General features: G+C 40.2%; 1 protein-coding gene across 2 annotated transcripts in view; it reads left to right on the top strand.

Annotated features, from left to right (window-relative positions):
* Window positions 1-21,827, top strand: part of unc13ba (unc-13 homolog Ba (C. elegans)) — a 173,066-nt gene that overhangs the window by 121,808 nt on the left and 29,431 nt on the right. For both annotated transcript variants that reach the window (XM_087176061.1, XM_087176060.1), the window contains 8 exons: window positions 8,122-8,190; window positions 8,709-8,798; window positions 9,004-9,144; window positions 10,535-10,803; window positions 11,935-12,020; window positions 14,888-15,014; window positions 15,346-15,442; window positions 19,492-19,635. In XM_087176061.1, coding sequence (XP_087032187.1) covers window positions 8,122-8,190; window positions 8,709-8,798; window positions 9,004-9,144; window positions 10,535-10,803; window positions 11,935-12,020; window positions 14,888-15,014; window positions 15,346-15,442; window positions 19,492-19,635 — 1,023 coding nt within the window. The remainder of the gene's footprint in view (window positions 1-8,121; window positions 8,191-8,708; window positions 8,799-9,003; window positions 9,145-10,534; window positions 10,804-11,934; window positions 12,021-14,887; window positions 15,015-15,345; window positions 15,443-19,491; window positions 19,636-21,827) is intronic.

Below are 21,827 nucleotides of genomic sequence, written 5' to 3'. Positions count from 1 at the left end.
TTGTCATAGAAATATCCATGAAAATGACCTGTACAGAGCCAGGAGGCGCACCTTCATGCTGCTAATAATGTTCCTCATTAAAAGGTAATGTCTTATCACTGGGGGACCTTTGGAATGGCTCTGAACTTTGTGGTGGCCCAAATTCAGCCCCGCAGGTGGGGGGGCAATGACAGCTAGAGGCCGAGCTTAATGACTCCTGGGATCCTTGCCAATAGTGTCGACTTCAGTTCTTCTACTGGTTACACTCCAGTGATATACGAGCGACTGCAGGCAGCATGTTCCTGCTTTAATGGGTCAGGGGATGCAGACAGGCTTGCTCTCACCATGGGCTACAACAGTGTGGGTCTATTTCTGGATGGCCAGCTTGGTAAGAAGCACTGCTGGATAGGTTGATAGGTTCATTTATGTCATTTAATTTCCGTGAATTGAGTCGTTTTTGATGTAGGACTCTTTCCCTGTTTGGTGATCGAGAACGTCGGAAGCACTCAAATGACTTCACAGTAATTAATGCACGAATCAGCATAATTTAATTTATGAATAAATGTATGAAATATCATTCACTCCAGTCTGGAGAACCCACACTAATAAATGAATAACTATTAGGTAATGTGTGTGTTCATACATAGAAATGAATGAGCCTAAACTAAATACAGTGGGGTTTCAAAAGTCTCACAGAAGTCTGAGACCACTCTCACCCAAGGGGCAACATCTGGAGCTGAAAAATTAAGCCAACACGAAAGTGTGTTACATGCCCGCTACAAAAAACATATTCGGTATCTATAGCTAATTTGTACACGGGGACGAATATTTTATAAAACTTTGTGGCCATTTAGATTTTATTAAGGCTTAAAGTAATGCATAATTGAGGGTGTTAGGCTCTGCCAAGGTGGCGACAGTGAAGCAGCTCACTCTGAGCTTTAACACCGCTCTTCAGAAACCTGTGGTTGACGTCACAGAGGCTACGTCCATCTTTATCTACAGTCTATGCTTTCACAAAGTCTGAGACCACCTCCACATTCACTTTCACAAGAGTGGTCTCAGACTTTTGGATCCTGCTGTATCAATAATAAATCACAGCTGAACTGAATCATATCGAATCACGATGTATTGTATCTTCACAAAGATGAAGATACGGGGGGGGGGGGGGGGGGGTGAACACTACTATTTGTAATTTTTAATGTCCATTTTTGATGTTTATCTGCTGTGATCAGTTACTATTTACTGTATTTCTGTGAGGGAGATCATGTTTTATCCCATTAATGTTACGATTATACTTTTAATTACCTGTTATTCATTAGTCATCTTCCCCCAACAACAACACAAATCTTTTAAGTTACACTTTTTTATATTGGAATCCATGTTGTTTTGTTGATGCCATCTGCTTTGCCACACTTGTGCTCTGCCTGTCTGCTCGTTTCTTTTCATTTGCTAGAGCTTTTTTTTTTTATTGCTCCTGCTGTGTTTCCTTTCAGACAGACCTTCAAAAACACACATTGTTTTTCCGTCTATTTTTCTGGTTCTTCGTTGTTGTTGTTTCTTTTTTGTTTGTTTTTGGCTTGGTTTTGTTTAAATGTTGGGCCAAGCCCATTTCAATGCACCTGCTGCCATGGCAATGGGGGGATTTCCTAAATTGTACAACTTCACTTCCTTTCCTCCCCTCTCGTCTCCTCTGCTCCGCCCTGTATATGTCTTTAAAAGATGCAGTCATATCGATCTGTTATTCCTCTCTTCTTCTCTCCATAAGTCAGCTCTGAAATCAAATCATTGGCTGACAGTGTTAGCACCTGTTATGTGTTGCACATGTGTGGGTGTGTTTGTACGCCTGCAGACTGTTTGCATTTGTGTGTGTGTGCAAGAGCAAGGAGATTACAGACATCCCAGCATCTCACACCTGCAGTCTGGTTCCTTGTGGGGTTGCATTCACTGTTGCATCAGTGAGTATTGCCGCTGAGAACAAACATTCACCAGATTCATATTGGTTGTTTTTACCTTAAATGACTTTCCCAGGGAATAGTTACTGAGCACATACAGTGTGCTTCTTTTCGGTGATGCCTTTTAGCCGTTACAGATATTCACACCTGAGAGGTCCCTGGTTGTCAGCCAGAGGCAGCACAGATGAAACTGTGGTGAATGTCTACTTTTACAAGGTACTTTTATATCAGAAATATTAGGAAAAAATCTGAGCAGCAGCAAAAGCTGTCATAATTGTTCCCTGGTCATGAGCAAGTCCTGCTCTTTATAAGTTAATTACTGAAAGTGTAGTTTTTAGAGCAGAGCAGAGCAGAGCAGGATTAAATTTAGAGGATCACGGATTAAACTGATGATGATGAGTGTGAAATGTCTGATATTGCCAAAAATTTAGATTGGCTCTTTTGAAGTAGCGCTTTCATCACGGGCGCCTATTTTGCTTTCTCATCTGTGCCCATTTGTAGTTTTGTGACTTTCCTTGAATGGGACTGCACCTAAAAAGGAAGAGGTGCAATAGCGATCGCTGTCAATAATGACTAAGTAGCTCAGGGTTATTCTGCCATAAAGAATTAAGATCAGTAGTCAGGCACATATTACAGGTTTTGTGCTGATTTGTGCTGGAGATGTGCTTTAATTCCTCTTGCAGAAAAATTACAATAAGTAACATTTTATTTTACAGGTACCATAATGTCATTATGTCCTAGAGCGGAAGTGATATGTAACATGAATTAAGCTTAAACTGAAAATTATTGCGTATTACTATTTATTATAGGGGAAATGGAGATGGAATTCAACTGGTATACTTTTATTAATTCCAATTAATTGCTAATTTAACCTAGAGAGTCTTTAGGTCGCAAAAAAATATGTGAAAAATAAACTAAAATATTTACTTGGGTTTAAATGGATTTCTGTCAGTTTTCCCTGTCATTGAGATTTTAGTGATATTGCATACGAGATCAACAACTACTTATAAACCCAACACAACTTACTAAACTCAGATGTCTCAGAACGTTGTCTCTAGTTTCACTTAAACGAAACCTCCTGGGTAAACCCCTTGATAAACTACAGGACCTGTGAAATAAATGATTACTGTTTTCTTACATGTTTCTGATGTCAGTGATTTTCATTGGGTATGAAGTCATCAGTCTGGACTCTGGACCGGAGCCAAATTATTCCAGCAGTTTGTCTACAACTTCTATTTAGCTCTTAAGTTATTTAAGTGTTTCCTGCTCGGAGCAACTGTTCCTCAGGAGGAAAGCAATACGTGCTGTTTCCTCTCAAGATGATTTAATAATCACCAGCAGCTTGTTGAAGGTACATTTTATTAGCTTGTGCTGTTTCTGAATCTGCCACACGAGGAAAGCACAGAAGCTTTGGTGCTGAAACCAGCATTTCTTTGTGTGAGGAAGTTTCTTTCAAAAGCAAAGAAAAAAGATATGATTCGATTAGACCAACGACTCCTACACCTACTTTTTAATGTTTGGCTTCCTCTGACAGACAATGACTAATCAAGCAGACACTCTGGAGCTGTCTATTGACAGTACAAATTTAAAACCAGCAGCAATAATAAATAATAGATGAATGAATTTTGTGTATTAAAACCCCTCAAAATACAAAAAAGGCCCTTCCTTATGTTCATTTATTGAGGATGAAAACTGAGATACGACTGCTAACACAGGAACCTTCTAAGAAAAATACCTCATGGCTCTGATCCAAAAACCTTCAGCTCGAAATGATCATTGCCATTTTCCCTTCTTTTTTCCTCAGGCTACTTGTTAGGTGAAGGCTTCAGGCTCACAGTATTAATTATTCCCTGTTTAAAGAGAAATTTATCACACATCTGATGAATGGGAACATATATCATATGAAAGGAAGTAACTCACACCTCAGTGTGTGGGGAACACCTAACAAGGAGAATGAAGAAACGGAATGAAATGAAGTGCGTGCGTGCGTGCGTGCGTGCGTGCGTGCGTGCGTGCGTGCGTGCGTGCGTGCGTGCATGGCAGAGGACAAGGAAGGCCTTGCTTTAGGGAAGGACGGTGTGACAATGTGTTATTTTTTTAAAGGTCAAAACTGAGCTCTTGTCCTTGTCAGGCTTTTTAGGTCAAAATGTGTGTGTGTGTGTGTGTGTGTGTGTGTGTGTGTGTGTATGTGTGTGTGTGTTTGTGTGTGTATGTGTGTGTGTGTCTGTCTGTGTGTGTGTGTTACTGTGTGTGTTACTGTGTGTGTTACTGTGTTTCAGACCATGAGAGTGAGGACAGCTCAGAAAGTGAGGACATTCTGTTCATCTTTGAGGGTTAAGACTTGATCTTGGAGTCTAGATTGGGGTGCAGGGATTAGTTTAAAGGGTAAGAGAGAGATATTCTAGGTTTATAAGTTTCACAAATATACAGTGCAAGCAAAACTGAGACAGGGGATCACCAAATCCCATTGTAAAGCTAATGTGCTCAAAACTGTAGAGAGGTGTGATCATCTGCACAAGACGTCTTATCCTGTGAACTGACACTCTATTTATTTATTTAATTTAGTTATTCTAATTTACACGGATTGGCCGGCACATTCAGGTGCCACAGAAGCTTTATATATGATGTGATTTGTTTTAGTTTCTAAGCCCTGAACAAGATTTCTGTGCAGACGTTTCTTGTGCTGCTGTGTCAGTTTATAGAATAAAGTCTGCCCTACATAACCGTCAAATGTGCTCCTGCTTCTTTGCCAGTTTTTATGGCTGTTTGTTGCCTACAAACCTTAAAATTCATCCTCTGGGAAATTTTAGTTTGAACCAAAGTGGTGGACTGATCACCGGAGCGATGCTGCCATCCATGGAGCCGTGCTGCTACCATGGCAAAAGAAGTTAAAAATAAACAAATACAAAACACAAAAATACCAAAGGAGGGCCTCTGCGGAGTCAGTATCAATCCATCACTGACCATATCAAATATCGGCCAGACGTTACCAATCCATTAAATACAGTCTCTTTGTGAATATCATTGTCCCACTTTATGCCATGCAAAAATGAGGGATCCAGTGCAACACTGATGTGTTTTGATAGTTTTTTACTCAGTAATAGATCTTTGTACATAACACAGAAGGTTTAGATAGATCAGGCTTTTATATATCAGATGCAGACAAAAGTTCTAAGTAATATAAATTTATTGTTGCTTTTAGTTTTTTCAGAGGGTTTATTGAAAATAATAATTAAAAAAAAAAAAAGATTATTGCAGCCTAAAGGTAAGCCTAACCTTTAAGGTTTGAATGTATTGGTGCAAGTTTGTGTTAGACAAAGAAAGCCAAAACACATTCAGACTCTGCTTTCTCTTACATAATTACAGTGTTTGCTCTGTTCCTGCCACTATTGTACACACACATACACAAACATAACTTGATTAGAATTTGGCAATTTTTATTAGTCTTTAGTGCCAGTTAATGTTGGCTGTTGTTCATGCTTTCATGCAGAGATAAAAACAAAGGGAAATCCTTTCCAGTATACTAACAATGCACAAGGTAATTGCTATGTAACGACAACAGGCTACTTTCTAAGGAGGCAGGAAACGTATCCAAAGAAACTCTAACTATGGGTGTCATTAACTGTTAGATTAATGTGTTTTTGCATTTTTTAGTGACTATCTTGTTAGAAATGTTCAGTGAGGCTGGAAGTCCTGCTTCTCTTTCTTCTTCCCTCTTCTTCTGTGTGAGACAAAACTCATTTTATCTCCTCAGTTTGTCTGCCATGTCGTGATTCCCACTACTCCAATCTCAGGCTGCTTTATTGGCATGGCATGTAAATAAATATGTCTTGCCAAAGCATATGAAGGAAAATAATGGATAAATGGGAAAAAAAAAAGTCGGCAATGGGGATACCGCTACTGTTTGCAGCCTGGGTGGCAGAGCTGGTTGGCCATTGAACATAGCGTGGCTCGATCTCTGGCTCCTCCTGTCCATGTGTCCCCATGACTTCAAGCTAAACACAAATTGGCCTCATGAGTATATGAGTATGGAAGTCACTACTCAAATGAATCTCTTATATGAATTTAAAAAAAGATTTGTGACTTTGAAGGTTTAGTTCTTGGTTCTGGTTCATTTGGCAAAACCTGTGTTTACTGGTGGTACTGTAACAGCAAATGTATTTTAATAATACATTTAGTGCACATTATTCTACCACCGAGGCAGCACACGTCTTGAGCATGCAACAGTGGAACAACAACTGGTGTATCTGTTTAAAGTGCAGCCAAACAAACGTAGGCTGTGATGATTGAGTGTGTTAGCTTCTTCTAATAAAGACAAATAAGCACCATTAACAGTACCATCTGTCGTGTTGATACTGAAATTAGGACTGACAGCTGTGTTCAGCATGATGCTAAATATGCACATCCTGCATCTTTTGTTTTTCACATGCGGTGCATGCATGCATCATTTCCTTTTTTTTTCGTTCTGCGTGCTTATGCAATGAAAACCAGACGACTGTATACTATAGAGAAGCAATCACACAATGAAAATACAAAGAATCGATTTCAAATACAAAAGTAAAGGGAACATTAAAGTTGCCCAGTGGAGTGTTCTTCCAAACAAACAACAGAAACCAATAGAGTGCATGTGTGTCTTTGTGTCCATTGTGCCTCTTCATAAAAACATCGCTCAATAGAGCTCCTAGTGGTTGTTTACTTCACATGGTACCTTTGAGGTGGACTTTAAGATGAAAAAACAAACTAAAAGAGGTTCTTAGGCAGAACAAAGGGCGAGGTTTTATCAGCGAAGCTTTTTAATCTTTTTTAATCAGTTACATGATTTTATGAACACTCAGCATTTTTGAAAAATAGATCCTATGAAAGATATGAAAAAAACATCTGTATTTGTGTTACTCGACCTAAGTGCAGCCTTTGATACAGTAGACCACTATATTCTTTCAGACAAATGTCACAGCCTGATTGGCCTCTCTGGTACTGTTTTTAACTGGTTGAAATCTTATCTCACCGATAGAGAATTGTTTGTAACAATGAATGAATGTTCATCTAGAAGCTATAAAACCAATTGTGGTGTTCCTCAAGGTTCAATTTTAAGTCCTCCACTTTAAACCTTTACATGCTGCTGCTTGGAAACATCATCAGGAGGCATGGCATCAATTTCCGTAGCTATGCTGATGACACACAGCTTTATATTGCCATGTCTCCTGATGACCCAGGGCCAGTCACTGCCCTTTCAAACTGTGTTTTAGATATCAAGTTATGGATGAATTTTTTACAACTCGGACAGGACAAAACTGAGGTCTTGGTCATTGGTTCTGATGCACATGAAATTGCAAAGCTCTGACATTGAACCTAAGTAAACAAGTGAAAGTCCATGTGTATTAAATTTAAACACTTAACTGTAATTACAGTTAAGTTAATTTATTATGTTAGATTTGTCACGACCCGGCTCTAAGGCCGTGACACACAAGGAGGGAAACGCAGACCGAGATGAAAACAAGGATAAATTTATTTAACAAAAGACAAAATCAACACATGAGCAACACAAAAGACGATGGGATGTGAGCATCAGTAAATCTGTGGTGAGTGTACGTGAGTGTGTGTGTGAAAGTGTTGGATGTAGAAAAACAAAAGACAGCAACACTGGGGAAATTAATGGCGTGAGAGAGAGAACTCTGGTTGAATGAAGCCGGGGCTTTATAGTAGTGGGCGGCACCGGGCCCAGGTGCCTTCAACTACAGGTTGGTAACTCCGCCCACAAGTAACCTGCAGACAAATTGACAATCAGGATGAGAACACAAAAACACAGCCTGAAAGCTGATGACGGAACAGGGGTCCGTCACAGCTTAGTTGACAGATTATTTGTCATCTCCTTGTCTTGCCTTGTGGGAGCATGTACCAAACTAAGCTGCCAGTCCTGCAGTGTTTCTGTGTTCCCCCACCACAACAAGAAGCTTTTCTTTTTGTAGCTCAAATGATTTTATATTCTGCCTTTTTATATTACTCAGACAAATCTTTTTGTTTCTTTTCTGGTGTTTTTTGCTCAGTCTTCCCTCTTCTTCCCCATGGTGCTGGGCTACACACATTATTCAGACAGACACATTCAAACCCACACAGGCTGCTGCAAAGTGCTCATGTCTGCGTCTTCCCCACTGTCAGAACAAATCTCAGCGATGTTTCTTCTTTCCAACAGAGAGATCGTTTTGTGAAGCTCCTGGATCAGCTGCACAACTCCCTGCGTATAGACCTCTCCATGTACAGAGTGAGTCTCCACTTTCAGCTGCTCTTACTCATTTTGTCACCACATACAGATACTGTACAAAGCTTCAATCTCCAATATGCTCCGAATATACTCTCTTCTCTGCTGCTCAGATGTTGTTTATTTTTCTGTCTCTTAACTTTATTTTGGGTCACAGCAGGTTTTTCATATGTTTTTTATAACAATGATGTTCCTCTGACTTTTGCATTCATTATGGCTGTTTGCTTGTAATAAGTTATGCAATGATAAATTAAAAAGCTGCATAAACAGAGAGCTGGATATGATGAACATTAAAGAGGCAAGAAGCCGCAATGTTTGAAAAAAAGAAATCAGTTGGAGAAACGATTTACCCCAAAAGACCTCAATCCAAAAACAGGAAGACAAATTCTGCTATCCAAAGAAACAGATGGTTAACTGAATTGCTTAGCACAAGTGTGTGTGTGTGTGTGTGTGTGTGTGTGTGTGTGTGTGTGTGTGTGTGTGTGTGTGTGTCTGTGTGCGTGTGTGTGTGTGTTTTGCAGAATAACTTCCCAGCCAGCAGCAAGCCTCGCCTCGGTGACCTCAAGTCAACAGTGGATCTTCTCACCAGCATCACCTTCTTCAGAATGAAGGTAGAAACAGGATATCAGCTCAGTTCATCACCAAGTCATGAAAGCAAACATGAGATAACCATATATCCTCATAGTCTGAGATTTTCTTTTTTTTCTGATCATTGAGAGAAATGTTATAACCTTTATAAGCTCATCATGTATACATGAATGTTCTGTTAACTTAAATCTGACTGGTGTTCCCGCCCTGATGTCCGGTCTCGTGCAGGTCTTGGAGCTGCAGAGTCCTCCCAGGGCTGCCAATGTGGTGCGGGACTGTGTCAAGGCCTGCCTGAACTCCACCTACGAGTACATCTTCAACAACTGTCTGGAGCTCTTCAACCGTCAGTTCCAGCCCGCCGTCCAACCAGTGAGTTGCTAAGCATCGGCACATTTTGAGCTTCTACATACAATATATCTTAATCTTGTTTTCACACCGTGGGACTTTGATAAGTAGTAACAGTTTAGTAATAGTTATTGTAATCTAATAATTGCTACCACAGATATTTTGAGGTTAGAAAGTGTGACAAAAAAGCCTGATTGGAAAAAGTGAAGGGAAATTTGGTCTGTGTTGTGGTGTCAGTCTCATCGTAACCAGGCAACGATTCTACGGGGTGAAACAGATGCAGCCATCAACCAAGTCTTGATGTTGTTGGAGTCAGAACCATATCTTTGATTCTCAGCAGTGGTATTTTGAATATTGCTACGAGGATGTAGTCAACCTCCCAATTTGGTGTTAATAACTAACTATTACTGGCTTTAGGAATCCTGTCTTATCTGAAACTCAATCCAACATCGGTTATCACCTTTTATATGTCTGTTACCTAGCAACCAACGCAACTTTTCTCATCTCGATCTCGCTGAAGTGTATGTGTAACCCATTAGATTTCACTCTGAAAATATCCATTAGCAAAAAAAACAAACACATTTCTCAGTGGCACCACACCCAGAAGAGAGCTCTCTCCACAGCTGGTAGTAGCTGCTGGGCTAACTGCAGGGTCATGATCCAGGGTAGGCTGTTTCTACAAACGAGAGTTTTATCATCAAACCGCAACACATCGTTAGGGTCTGTGGCTGTGGAAAAACAAGTTAGGAGAGTTTAGTTAAGATTTTGGGAAGTTTGGAAGCTTGTGTAATAAACTTTTCCTATCTTAAGTTAGGATAGGCACATTGTCTTAGGTGTTATTCATCTGTTGAGGCATTTTTCTTAAAATCAGGTCATAACCCTAATTGCCATGGTTACCAAACAGTTAAGGTAGGATCTATAAGTTAGGAAGTTTCTGTAACTCGCCCCCTGTAGTGTCTCTTTGTCAAAGTCCTTGTCCATTTTACATGGACGACATGAATCAATCATCATCTGCCAAAGAATTATCGCCAAATATTTTTAACCATGTCCAGTAATATTAATGTTTCGACGTGTCTGAACTCATTAACTCAGTATGTGTTTGGTATAAATTAAAAATACTTTGCATGGTAATCAAGAAAAGCCTCCTTTTCATCTTTATGTGTAAGAACCTTATCACATAAACATGGAGAATTTAAGAGATTGAAATCCGGAAGAATAATACTGTAATTCTTGTTGTAAATTATTCAGATCATTCATTCAAATCACAACTGTGATATGTGAAACTCTTGTTTTCGTCCGGCGTTGCCACGTATTTCATCACAGCGTGGTTTTCTTTCTGCAAGTTCGAGACATCTGGCGACTTAATTCTTACATCGTTTCATCTTTCTGTCTTTTCTTTTTTCTCCTCTTGCAGCCGGAGCCAGAGAAGAAAAAGAAGAAGAAGAAGAAGAAGGAGAAGGAAAAAGCAGAGGGAGAAGAAGGAGACAATGAGGAGGAGGAAGAAGAGGAGGAGGATGAGGACGAGGAGGAAGACGAGGAGGAGGAAGAGGAGAAGAAAGAAGAGAGCCAGCCGGAGGAGCAGGGCCCAAGTATTCAGAATCTGGACTTCTGGCCCAAACTCATCACGCTGATCGTCTCCATCATTGAGGAGGACAAGAACTCGTACACGCCCATCATTAACCAGTCAGTGCTGAGTTTTCTTCCGTGTCATTTACCTTTTATTTGGCAGATTTGAAGCTCTCAGATGTGAAGCGCTGACAGTGGAAACATGGTTCATTACTGGTGAAATTAAAGTAAAAGTGATATGTAGCCATTCAAACCATGAGTGAGAAGAATTGTTCACAGCAGCCTCCTGTTGCCACACACAGGCAGTATGTGTTGAAATGTGTCAGTTAGCAGAGGAATACGTGAAGAAGAAGGTACTTTAACACTAGAGTTTCATTCATATTTAAAGCTGTGACAAACGTGGCTGCGGTTCCTTCAGTTTTTTGAATGATTCATAATTCAATCTAAAAGGTTGGATTCATTTGATGTTTATTTTTTACTTTTATACTTATTATTATACTTGTTATTTTTACAGAAGCCCTGGAAGGAAATTTAATTCTTAATTTTGTAATTTATTTAATTTTTCCAGGATATTTTTTTTCCTTTCTTCTTCTTTTCATCTGTGAAAACAAGCACTGAAAGGCAAGTGAAAAAAACTAAACAAAAGAAAGGTTTGCTTTCACCAGCTTCTCGGCGGTTGTTTTTATAGATGATAAAGAAAATTATGATTTTTTCTTTATCACTTTTTTTCTTACTGGTTTAAACAGATGACTAGAAAAAACCTAGAAAAATGATCCTGGTAAGAAAAGAAAAAAAAATTCACTTGGCTTTTAGGGCTTTTGTATATTTTGGATGTTGTGAAGGATAAAAAGAATATTGCTCATGATGAAAACATGTTATTTAAACATGTTGCTGTAAACTGTTTCTAATGTAATGATGTTACTGCTTCAAACACAGTTAGCAGATAAAGTATTGAGCTCCAAAATATTAATATTAATTTTATTTTCATTAGTTTCTCGCTGTATTGGTTCTGGGAAAAACCACAAGCTACGGTGTGTGTTTTTGTGTGTGTTGTGTCTGTGTCGTACTCACTCAAGGATGTCCAGTCCCCGTTTCTGATCAGACAAGCACACAAACTATCAGTTAGCAAGTAGAATACCAAGCAGGATATTACCATGCAGTTATACACACCAGCAGAGTAACTGACACTCCCGCTGTTTGTCTCGCTCCTAACCCCTGAACCCCTGAACCCTTTCTCCTCCCCTCCAGGTTTCCTCAGGAACTCAATGTTGGTAAAGTCAGCGCTGAGGTCATGTGGGCGCTGTTCGCTCAGGACATGAAATATGCTCTGGAGGGTAAGACTTTGTGTGTCTGTACAGAGCGTGTGTGTGTGTGTGTGTGTGTGTGTGTGTGTGTGTGTGTGTGAGAGAGAGAAGAAGGAGTGACAGCTCAGACAGTGATGCCACTCTTTCTCCCCCACGCTACATTCACACTTCCCTTTCTTCACTCCATCAACTCTCTTTCCTAACTTTGCCGTTGTCTCTTCCAGTTTTGGATAAGATTGATCACTACCGCTGGAACAATGGTGAGATGATTACAGCTGCTGACACGACGCAGTCACTAGAGCCAGTAGTGGGACAGCTGCTGTTCTGTTGGGTGTTTTTCTATGTTGGTTCACAGTAGTAGTAGGTTTAAAGATTCAAAGCTATAGTCTGACCCAACCTGGAAAAACAAGGCATATTTAATAAATCTAAAAACTAGAGATGGTTGAAAAGGAGCTATGGAGCTTCTTTTCTTTTCTTTATCTAAAGAAATGTTTTGATCTTCTCTCAGTAACACCCTACTTTAGGTTCACACGGCACAACCACAGTCTGTTGGCTCAGCTGCAGCAAATGTAGAATTTAATGGCTTGTTCAAAGGCATTTTGGCAGCAGGTGTCGAAGGAGAATAAATCTTCTCCTTTAGGCCATCAAGTTAAAAAAAAAAAAAAAAACTGGTGGGTTCTGTTGTCAAATTGGATGCAGAAATAAACAGTGAGTCACAGTGAAAGTAGATGCAACAGTTTCTAACACTGTGAGAAACCTAATGTCTTTCATTTCTATAGTATGATGGATTTCGAACTGGAGATCTCCATATTGCAAATTTATGCACTCATTATCCTGTAAGGTTGAGATGTACTGTATGTGCACAAACTGCTGATTCAAGTTAGTTAGCCGTCAGAGTCAGAGGACTTTTGACACTTTTGTGTTTTCCCTTCGCTTCTCTATATTCTGGCTTTTGACTGTGTCTCATATTAAACTGTAGAAACCTGTAGAGTTAGTTTAGATTTTAGACGATTTTTGAGTTGTCTGCTAGTAGGTGGGTCAGTCTAGTCCCAGCTCCTCTACAGTAGGTTATACACTTTCTTTGAGTTATTATCATTGTTTTTTCATCTCTAAAGCCATTCTCATCTCAGCTGTTGCTTTAACCAACTTCCTTCCTTGTTTTCTTCAACTTCTTATTGGATTTTCTCGTAAATCTGTCGCCATCTCAGCTCCCACCACATTTCGCATCCGCAGAGTTGATTTCTACGCTGGTAAGACTGTGTGTGTGTGTGTGTGTGTGTGTGTGTGTGTGTGTGTGTGTGTGTGTGAGAGACGATGTTTAATTAGCAGGGTTTCCCAACTTCTTTTTTTTTTTTTCGCACCATGGAACCACAGGCTGCCATTACTGTGTTTGTGCCTTTACACGCCTGCTCACAAATAATGTAAATTTTATTTCAGGCACGATCTCTTTCCCAATTAATCTGCCTTCATGGGAAATAACAGAGAGAAAGAAGTGGAAGTGCACAAAACTTTATTTGATCTGTGTTTCATTTTAGTTGCTTACTCAATGAAAATAATAAGATAATGGTGCAGACAGATCTCAGGGCCTGAGGGTAGTGGCCTCACACAGATGCATGTATTGCTGGAGGCTGGAAGCTGGTGATGACAGACCCGCTTTGATAAAAATCAGTATAATGTTGTCAACGGGGAGTGAAATGTAGCATAGATAGACTTACAGGAGAACCAACCCACTCTCTATTCAATTCAATTCAGCTTATTTGTGTAGCGCCAAATCATAATATACATTATCTCAGGGCACTTTACAAGGTAAGGACCTTACTTTATTATAGAGGGAAACCCAACAGTTCCCACAATGAGCAGCACTTGGCGACGGTGGGGAGGAAAAACTCCCTTTTAACAGGAAAAACTTTGCACAGAAAATGATTCTTTCGGCTGAATCTTGTTTCCTCGTGACCTGTCGGCAAAAGGTCTGGCACTGGTCTGTGATGCAGGAGGTGGGAACATCTGATCTATAGGAAATTTTAGTTTGTTAATGAGTGAATGAATGTTTAATACTACTGTTTTTAAAGACAAGACAAACAATGCATCAAATGAAAAATGTGAAAACCACGTGGGGTTGCTCACAGAGATGAACCTGCGGAGAATGAATCTGCAGCTGCTGCTCAACAGAGCGGTAAAGCGAGCTTCAGCTCAATGGTTGGCTGTCCGACCCACAACTCTACTGTAAACCTCTAAAGCAGAAAAGCTCTAAAAACCCACTGAACGCTACTTGCTCGGCACCAAGCAGCAGACAGACACAGTTAGAGACCAGCTGCTGAACACAGTGCAGCATTTATCAGCTTAACAGAGAGATATTTCCTCCAGGAGGTGGTAGAGACCAAAAGCAGAGCTGAAAGGGACAATAAATACACCCCCAACCTGGACCTGTAATAATAGATACAAACCTCCTCTTACTTTCATATATTCTCCTTTAACGTCATCGATCTGACTCTGTGGTAATTTCAAGGAGCTTTCAGATTCCTTTTTAATTTTATTGTCCCCCACAATGAATTGAAGGGGACAGACTAAAGATAGATCACTCTTTGTTAATTTCTTTATTGATCCATCCATCTGTTACCCTTGATATCTTATGCAGTGCTACCTAGAAAGTAATTAAAACTCAGGAGGGATGATGCATCTGGGTCCCGAGGTCTGAGGAAAGAGTCCAGCCGATCTGTTTCTTTGTCTGCAGACTTGTTGGTCAGGGAAATGTGCACAGATATAAATAACTCATGTTGGCCAGGATTATACAAAGAAAAGATTTCATGGGTACAAATGAACATGCACGCAAAATCTTACTCTTGTGCTTTTGTGTGTGTTCGTGTGTGTTCGTGTGTGTGTGGTCGTCATCCTCACAGAACACGAGAGACACAAGCTCTGCAAGACTGCCGACTACATGAACCTGCACTTCAAGGTCAAGTGGCTGTACAACGAGTATGTTAAGGACCTGCCCACCTTCACAGACGCTGTGCCTGAGTACCCAGCGTAAGACACACACACACACACACACACACACACACACACTACACAGCACTCCTCACCAAGTGTGGACACTAGAAGTATGGGTGACAGGGTTATGATAATAATATTGATAATACCGTGGTAGCAATGAGACAAGTGAGAAATTCAATAAAACAAAATAAAACAAAAAATTTAATCAAACATAGTGTCTCTAAAGTCACGTTTTAGAAATGGCGAGTTAAGAAAAGGAATTTTTGATTGGTATTGATAAGAGGATATAAAACATCTTTGTGTATCAGTGTTATTGTTCCTCAAACGGAGGGTTAGCAGCAGTTCTCTCTGCGTCTTGTTGCAGGTGGTTCCTCCAGTTCGTCCTGGCCTGGTTGGCTGAGAACGAGGAGGTGTCGATGGAGTTCATGCACGCGGCGCTGGAGAGAGATAAGAGAGAAGGGGTGAGTCGAAGGGTCAAGACTGTGGAGGGCGTCGGAGTGAGAAAAGATAATTCACAGGTAGAAAGTTTTCAACTCAGCGTGAGTCCGTCCTTCCTTCCTCACGACTCAGACAAAAATCCAGGATTTCTATCAGTCCTTAGTTTGTTAGTTTTTTATTTTTTTTTAAAGAATAACAAATCAATAATACAAGTGAAAATGAGGCTTAAAAAATGTTATTTGCAGCAGGACTGTAGTCTTAACAATTCATTGTGTGTCTAAGCCGTAGTCTAAACCATGAAATGAACCTCTATGCTTTTTTCTTTGTCCTGTATCTCTGAATTACCTTTTTTTTTTTTTTTTTTTTACATTTTATTTAATTTTGGTAATCATGTTTCTGTGTCTTGGTGTTTCTAGGCAACCTATCACACTGTGCCACCGTGATCCACAGAACTATCAACAGCAGCTATTATCAGGGAATGAGAAACTAATGAAAACAAACAAATCTAAAAACGTACCAATTTCATCGCGCTCTAAGTTTCGGACGTACAGTTCCCATAATTTGGAGAATGTAAACAAGGAAGTGAAATGTTGCTATGGAGTCAGACTTGGGCCTTATCTTTGCAGCCAATATTTGTTTGCACAGTTAAAGTATGCTGAATTAGCTATTAGCAGTTCCTGTTTTCAGTGTGGCCATTCTGAAGAAAACATAAAAACTGAATAATTCTCAGTTCTGGCGTTATAAAGTTATAAAGTTTTCTGTCCTGATTTCTAAGCAGATTTCTTGACTTTTTTTTTTTTTTTGCAATGGATACCGACAGATAAATAATATTATCATTGGGAATCTAAAAAAGCTTATTACAACCCATAGCCACGTTTTATTGTAGAGAAACATCTGGTGGCGTTGTGAGACGGCATCAATCCCCAGAGCAACATGTGTATGATCATCTCGTGGCTGTAGTCAGGTGACGTAGTGATAAAGTCTTTGTAAGAAAAGGGAAGGGTCAACAAAACATCTTCGCCTCCTATTTCCAAACCCCACGATTATTCTACACCGTTAACTGCATGTTTATTATTGTAACCATGACAACAGACATTTCCCGAAACACGTTCTTTTTGTGCCTAAACCTAACCAAACCATTACTGTAGCACTGTTACATCCTAAAAGGGTTATTTATTTATTCATTTATTTATTCATTTATTTATTCATTTTTCAACAGTTTATCTGTGGCACATCCAGGAGATGCTCCCATGGGTCATGTCAGAGTGAAGGGACAAACAGCCCGTGTGGTCATTTAGACTTGGGGACTTGTTGTACTCAGAGCAGAAGGAGCCATTTTCTAGTTGTTTTTAAAACTATTTCAGCTCACACAGTCTCTGGCTCATATCTCTCCCCGATACTATAATTAACCTCTGTACACTTCGCACCCTCTCATTAAAGCTTGTTTGTGTATTAAAGGAAGCACACGGATGTTGTCTTCTAAATAAAGTGGTTTGAAATGGCACAGTTTGACTGTTGCACCCTCTAACAGGATGCCAGTAACTGTGTAAAGCATTTGTTTACCGATACGTCTCCCCAACTGGAAGGAAATCTAGCATTTCCCTCTGAAGCTTCAATTTCTTATTTCCTGAGGACGGAGGAATTCTCTCAGCAGACACCAGAATTTAATTAAGATAAACAGGGACAATTGGCTGCCCTCTCAATTAGCGGAGATGAAGACATTATGTTTGTGATTATGACTGGGGTATTACTACACAAATCTTGCATAAATGTGATAAATTCATATCCATTTTTGCATTTGCAAACACTCTCGTGACACACTGTGACTCAGGTCAAATTGCTCACAACAAGGAGGAAATTGGAGAGGAGATATGAGAGTAATGGAAGGTGACTCACGTCCTAAAAATATCACGTCACAAATATGAAGGACTCAGGAAGCTTGAAAAAGCCTAATAAACGATCCTGTAAAAGCAATTTCACTGCTATCAACACGGCTGAACGTTAAAGTGTGAACACTGATACAACTGGTGAGCTTTCCATTAAACCGACTTCGTCATACAGCTGCTTTCTGACCTTGTGTTGTTGTTTCCAGCTGCTGAAAGCTCCGTGAAACCATATTTTTCAGATTTTCTGATTATTTCCCAGTAAAGGAGCCAAAGTTTAACAGCAGTAGAAAAACCAGGGAAAGCTTTTCTACAACACTGACATCCACAACAGAATGACAGACAGCTTCAGTCCCATGACCTTTTTGTTCATGGACTCGGTTCATTCAGGTGCAGCACAGTCCTGCTCAGCCGGTCCAAGATTAACAGGATGATGGACAAGTGTTGTCTCTCGAGCTCGTGCTGGTCCAAAAGCTGCACTTCATCTCCAAGGAACTGTGTCGACCTCTGGGAGTTTTTTGAGAGTGAGAGTTTAGTCTGTAGAAAAAGGCTCGTGGTCAGGACCGGCACTGAAAACGTCAACCAAAGTATGATTTTGAGGCACTTCAAATGTTTTTATTTGATCTTAAGATGAGTCCCACTTTTTTTTATCATACAGTAGGCACACAAGCTGGTCCGGTTCTCCGTCACTGAGGGAACTTTCAAACCCACAATGAATTAATCATTGAACACTGAACAACATGTGAATGTAGAAAATGCGCATGATTAGAGTTTAGCATCCAGACTCTGATGTTGTCTCTACCACAGAAACTTAAAGGTCCATGTTTCACACTTTTCCTGTGTTTTATTTGAAGTGTTGATCCATAAGAAGATAAATTTGTGGTTTTAAGAACCAAAAACAGTCTCAGTGTAGTTTTACATCCCTCTCTCAGGTCTCTCTCAAGTAGCTCTAGCTCTAGTAACAACAGGTCAGTGAGCCAATCAGATGAGAGGCTCTGAGCCTGCTTGGTTGTGACATCACAAAGTTACAGAAGGCCTGACGGCTCGTTTTAAGGCTCAGTTTCTGAATACAGGCTGTGTGTGTTTCTCTGTGGACTGAGCGCTTTGATACTTTCACAGTGTTAATATAAAACCCAGACCTGCTTTATAATGACATGGAAATCTCACTTTATACAAAATGGGATCTTTAAAGCTCAGAACGCCAAGTAATGGGAAGCAACGATACAACTTCTCCTTTACGGGAAGGTAGGCTCATAGCTTACGGGTGGATGCCGGGGTCGAGAGGAGGCTTTTATATATGAACAGCAGTGGCGGCAGTGTAGCTTTCAGGTGAGCAATGTAGCAGCAAAGGAGATAGAAAATCTCTGAAGTGCATCATTAAACACTAAAAGGGTGCATTAGATAAATGCTGCAGTGTGAGGAATAAGCCGTGTGAGCATCATGGTGCATAAACAAGCTCACAGGTTTAGCTTCATTTATGAAATGCTTACAAAAATGCAGGAGGGATGAAGCATTAAGAATGTTTCTGTAGATTGGCTTTTAGAGAATAATTCAAGCAAATACTATTTTCCTCTGCATATATATTCTCTACCTCTTTAGCCTCTTAAGTGGCCTGATGATATAACTCTTGTAGCTCATGGGAGTTTATGAGGACTCCATCAGAGACAGATTTTATTGAGGAAGTGTAAACTTCTTATTGGCCTCCTTTGGATCTTAAAGAACCAGTTATGGATCCATATCTTATGGGTTTCTAAAACTAAGACGGACCACATAATGCAACAGCAGGACTCGGTCACTTGGGAAAATATGTGGCGCGGCTCTCTTAACCACCACAAACTACCACGCCGACCCTCTGGGCACCAGATACACTTCCATTTGAGCCATTTAGCTGATGAATTTATCTGTAGGAACATATGATTAGTGCAGCAGTGCAATAAGCCCTCCATTCCCAGACCAGCAACATTTCAACTGAGTGATAATGACTGTAATGGTCAGAGTGCCCTGAAATCTGCGGAGTGATTACAGGAGAACACAGCTACAGTAGCCAGGAAAAGAAATAAGAACAGTGTGACTTATTATTTGACAACAGGTTAGCAGAGGAGAGGATGCAGGAGGCAGTGATGACTTTGCTGTTTTGATTAAAAAAAATATCAATGCTGAAATTTGTCATCTTGTCCCTCCGCCTGCAGTTCCAGCAGACGTCAGAGCATGCTCTGTTCTCCAGCTCGGTAGTGGACATCTTCACTCAGCTCAACCAGAGCTTTGAGATCATCAAGAAGCTGGACTGCCCCGACCCGGCTGTGGTGGCGCAGTATAACAGACGCTTCGCCAAGGTGAGATATGTAACACAAAATCCCCTTCCTCTCTGGGCTCTGTCTGGACATGTGTTGTGTTTTTTTTTTTTCTGGACATGCAGGCTGCTACACAAACATGAACAAAAGCAACTGCCATGTCATTCATATACATTATAAGCACATTAAAGTAAATTCACCCAATTTACAAAAAAAAAAAAAATGTCTTTCTGCCTCCACCTCGACACAGTGGAGATGAATGGAAACAGCGCCCCAGTTCTACATAATCCACCGAGTCAGAGCTGAGACCATTAGTCTATTAGTAGATTCATTAATAATTTAAGTCATTTGAATGTAAACTGTTCTAGGATCATTAATTAACCATGGGTTCCCAGGTCTGAAGATTTCAGAGAACTTTTATCTCCTATAATCAATTTTTTTTAAAGGAGCCATTTGTAAGACTTGCTAATGCTACATAGCTAACGTTAGCATAAACAGCAGTTTGCTTACCAGTCTAGAAGAAATGTTGTGACTTCAGCATCAAACTTCATTCCTTTACTTTACTCACCAAGAGCTGTCTCCAGTGGTGGAAAGCAACGCCAATGTTAACTCACAACTTTTCTTTTCCTGAAGTTAGCATGCTAACCAGCTAGCCCCGGCCTGTCTTGTCACTTTCTCACTGTAGCCTCCAATCTGCCCTCAGAAAGAAGAAGAAACTGATGATGATTAGAGGAGGTTTCGGAAGTTCAGCCATTGTTTTTAACTCTGAGCTTCTCCTTTACCAACTCAATATGTTACAATTCGTAATTTCCTCTGTTTTGACTCATTTATGCCTCTGAGATACTGACTCATGACTTTCAGGTACTTGTTTGCAAAATATACAAACTCAGCATACAGTGACGTGTTTTTGTAGTCATTGGACCTTTAATTTCTTTTTTTTTTTTTTTCAGATGCCTTTAGTCGTCCATTAAATCTAACAAATCTTTTTTTTGCCGAAGAATTGATTGCACATATATCTGTGTGTGTGTGTGTGTGTGTGTGGTGTGATGGCTCGATCGATATGAGACTCATTAGATAAAGAATGGCTAACCTAAGCCATCACTCTCAGCTGTCCATCCTCAATCCCTTTTCATTTTCATCCACTCTACTCATGTCAATTTCTCTCCTTCCTGTTTTCTCTTTAGTTTGTTTTCCATCTACTCTTCTACCATCTTGCCATCTCATTCCTCTCTCAACTCTATACTTTGTCTTTTCTTTGTCCTCGAATCATTTCCCATCAGTATCTGCCTCTATTTGTAACTTCTCTCCATTACTCGTCCAGTCTCTCTCTCTCTCTCTCTCTCTCTCTCTCTCTCTCTCTCTCTCTCTCTCTCTCTCTCTCTTTCGCCTCTTTGTCACTCACTAACAGTTACAGCTCATTTTGTAAAACTGTGAGATGACAGTAAAGAAGACAGATGCAGAAAAGGACAAAGGGAGAGACAGAGTTATACAATGAGAGGAAACCATACTAAGTAATGCGGGGAGCTAACAGACCACATGTTTAATGCATAAGTGTAAGAGGGCCAACTGGCTGACCGGGCAGAAAGTAGGGAAATCTCTCACAGCGAGGTTCAGGATGATGTGAGTTAACACAGTTTTTTTTTTGTTTGTTTGTTTTTTGTCATTTCCTGTCCCCGAGTTACCATCGCAACCGATAAATTAACTCACTGATTTATTTAAAAGTACCCTGTGGAGTTTTTATTGTAAACAAGGATGACATTCATCGTTAGTCACCGAACAGCTCTGTGTGTATCCTGAAGGCCTAACGAACACGCCGGCTGAATATACTACCTCATTAAACATTTGCAAAGACTTTTTCTTGGAGTGTTTTGAAACCTGCTTTGTTTGCTTGTACAGCACATTACTGCAGCCAGCTGTTGATACAGTATGTCGAACTGTACAAACCTGGAGGACATCATATAGTTCTCATCTCTTTCAGTTGATTAATACTGCAAGCATTTGCACAGTGTCTTTTTATGTCTTTTTCAGTGAAGAAAGAATCATGATTTTCATTCTCCTGGCAACAGGAACAGTGCTTTGTTTAGGAAAGATTGGCTTGTTTTGTGTGTGAGAGCGAACAGCCGTCACGTCTGCACATGCTAAGAAGAAACTGAGAGAAAGTGTTCATCACCAGAGATCCAAGGGAAAAGATGTCCTTTGAGTGCCGCCTACAATCTGTGATTGGCAGACGGGGT

This window comes from Seriola lalandi, unplaced genomic scaffold, assembly GCF_002814215.2.
Source record: "Seriola lalandi dorsalis isolate HSWRI2012SDOR001 ecotype SW California unplaced genomic scaffold, Sedor1 jcf7180002054524, whole genome shotgun sequence".
In the NCBI taxonomy this organism is placed as follows: domain Eukaryota; kingdom Metazoa; phylum Chordata; class Actinopteri; order Carangiformes; family Carangidae; genus Seriola; species Seriola lalandi.
This window is presented reverse-complemented; position numbering and strand designations above follow the sequence as displayed.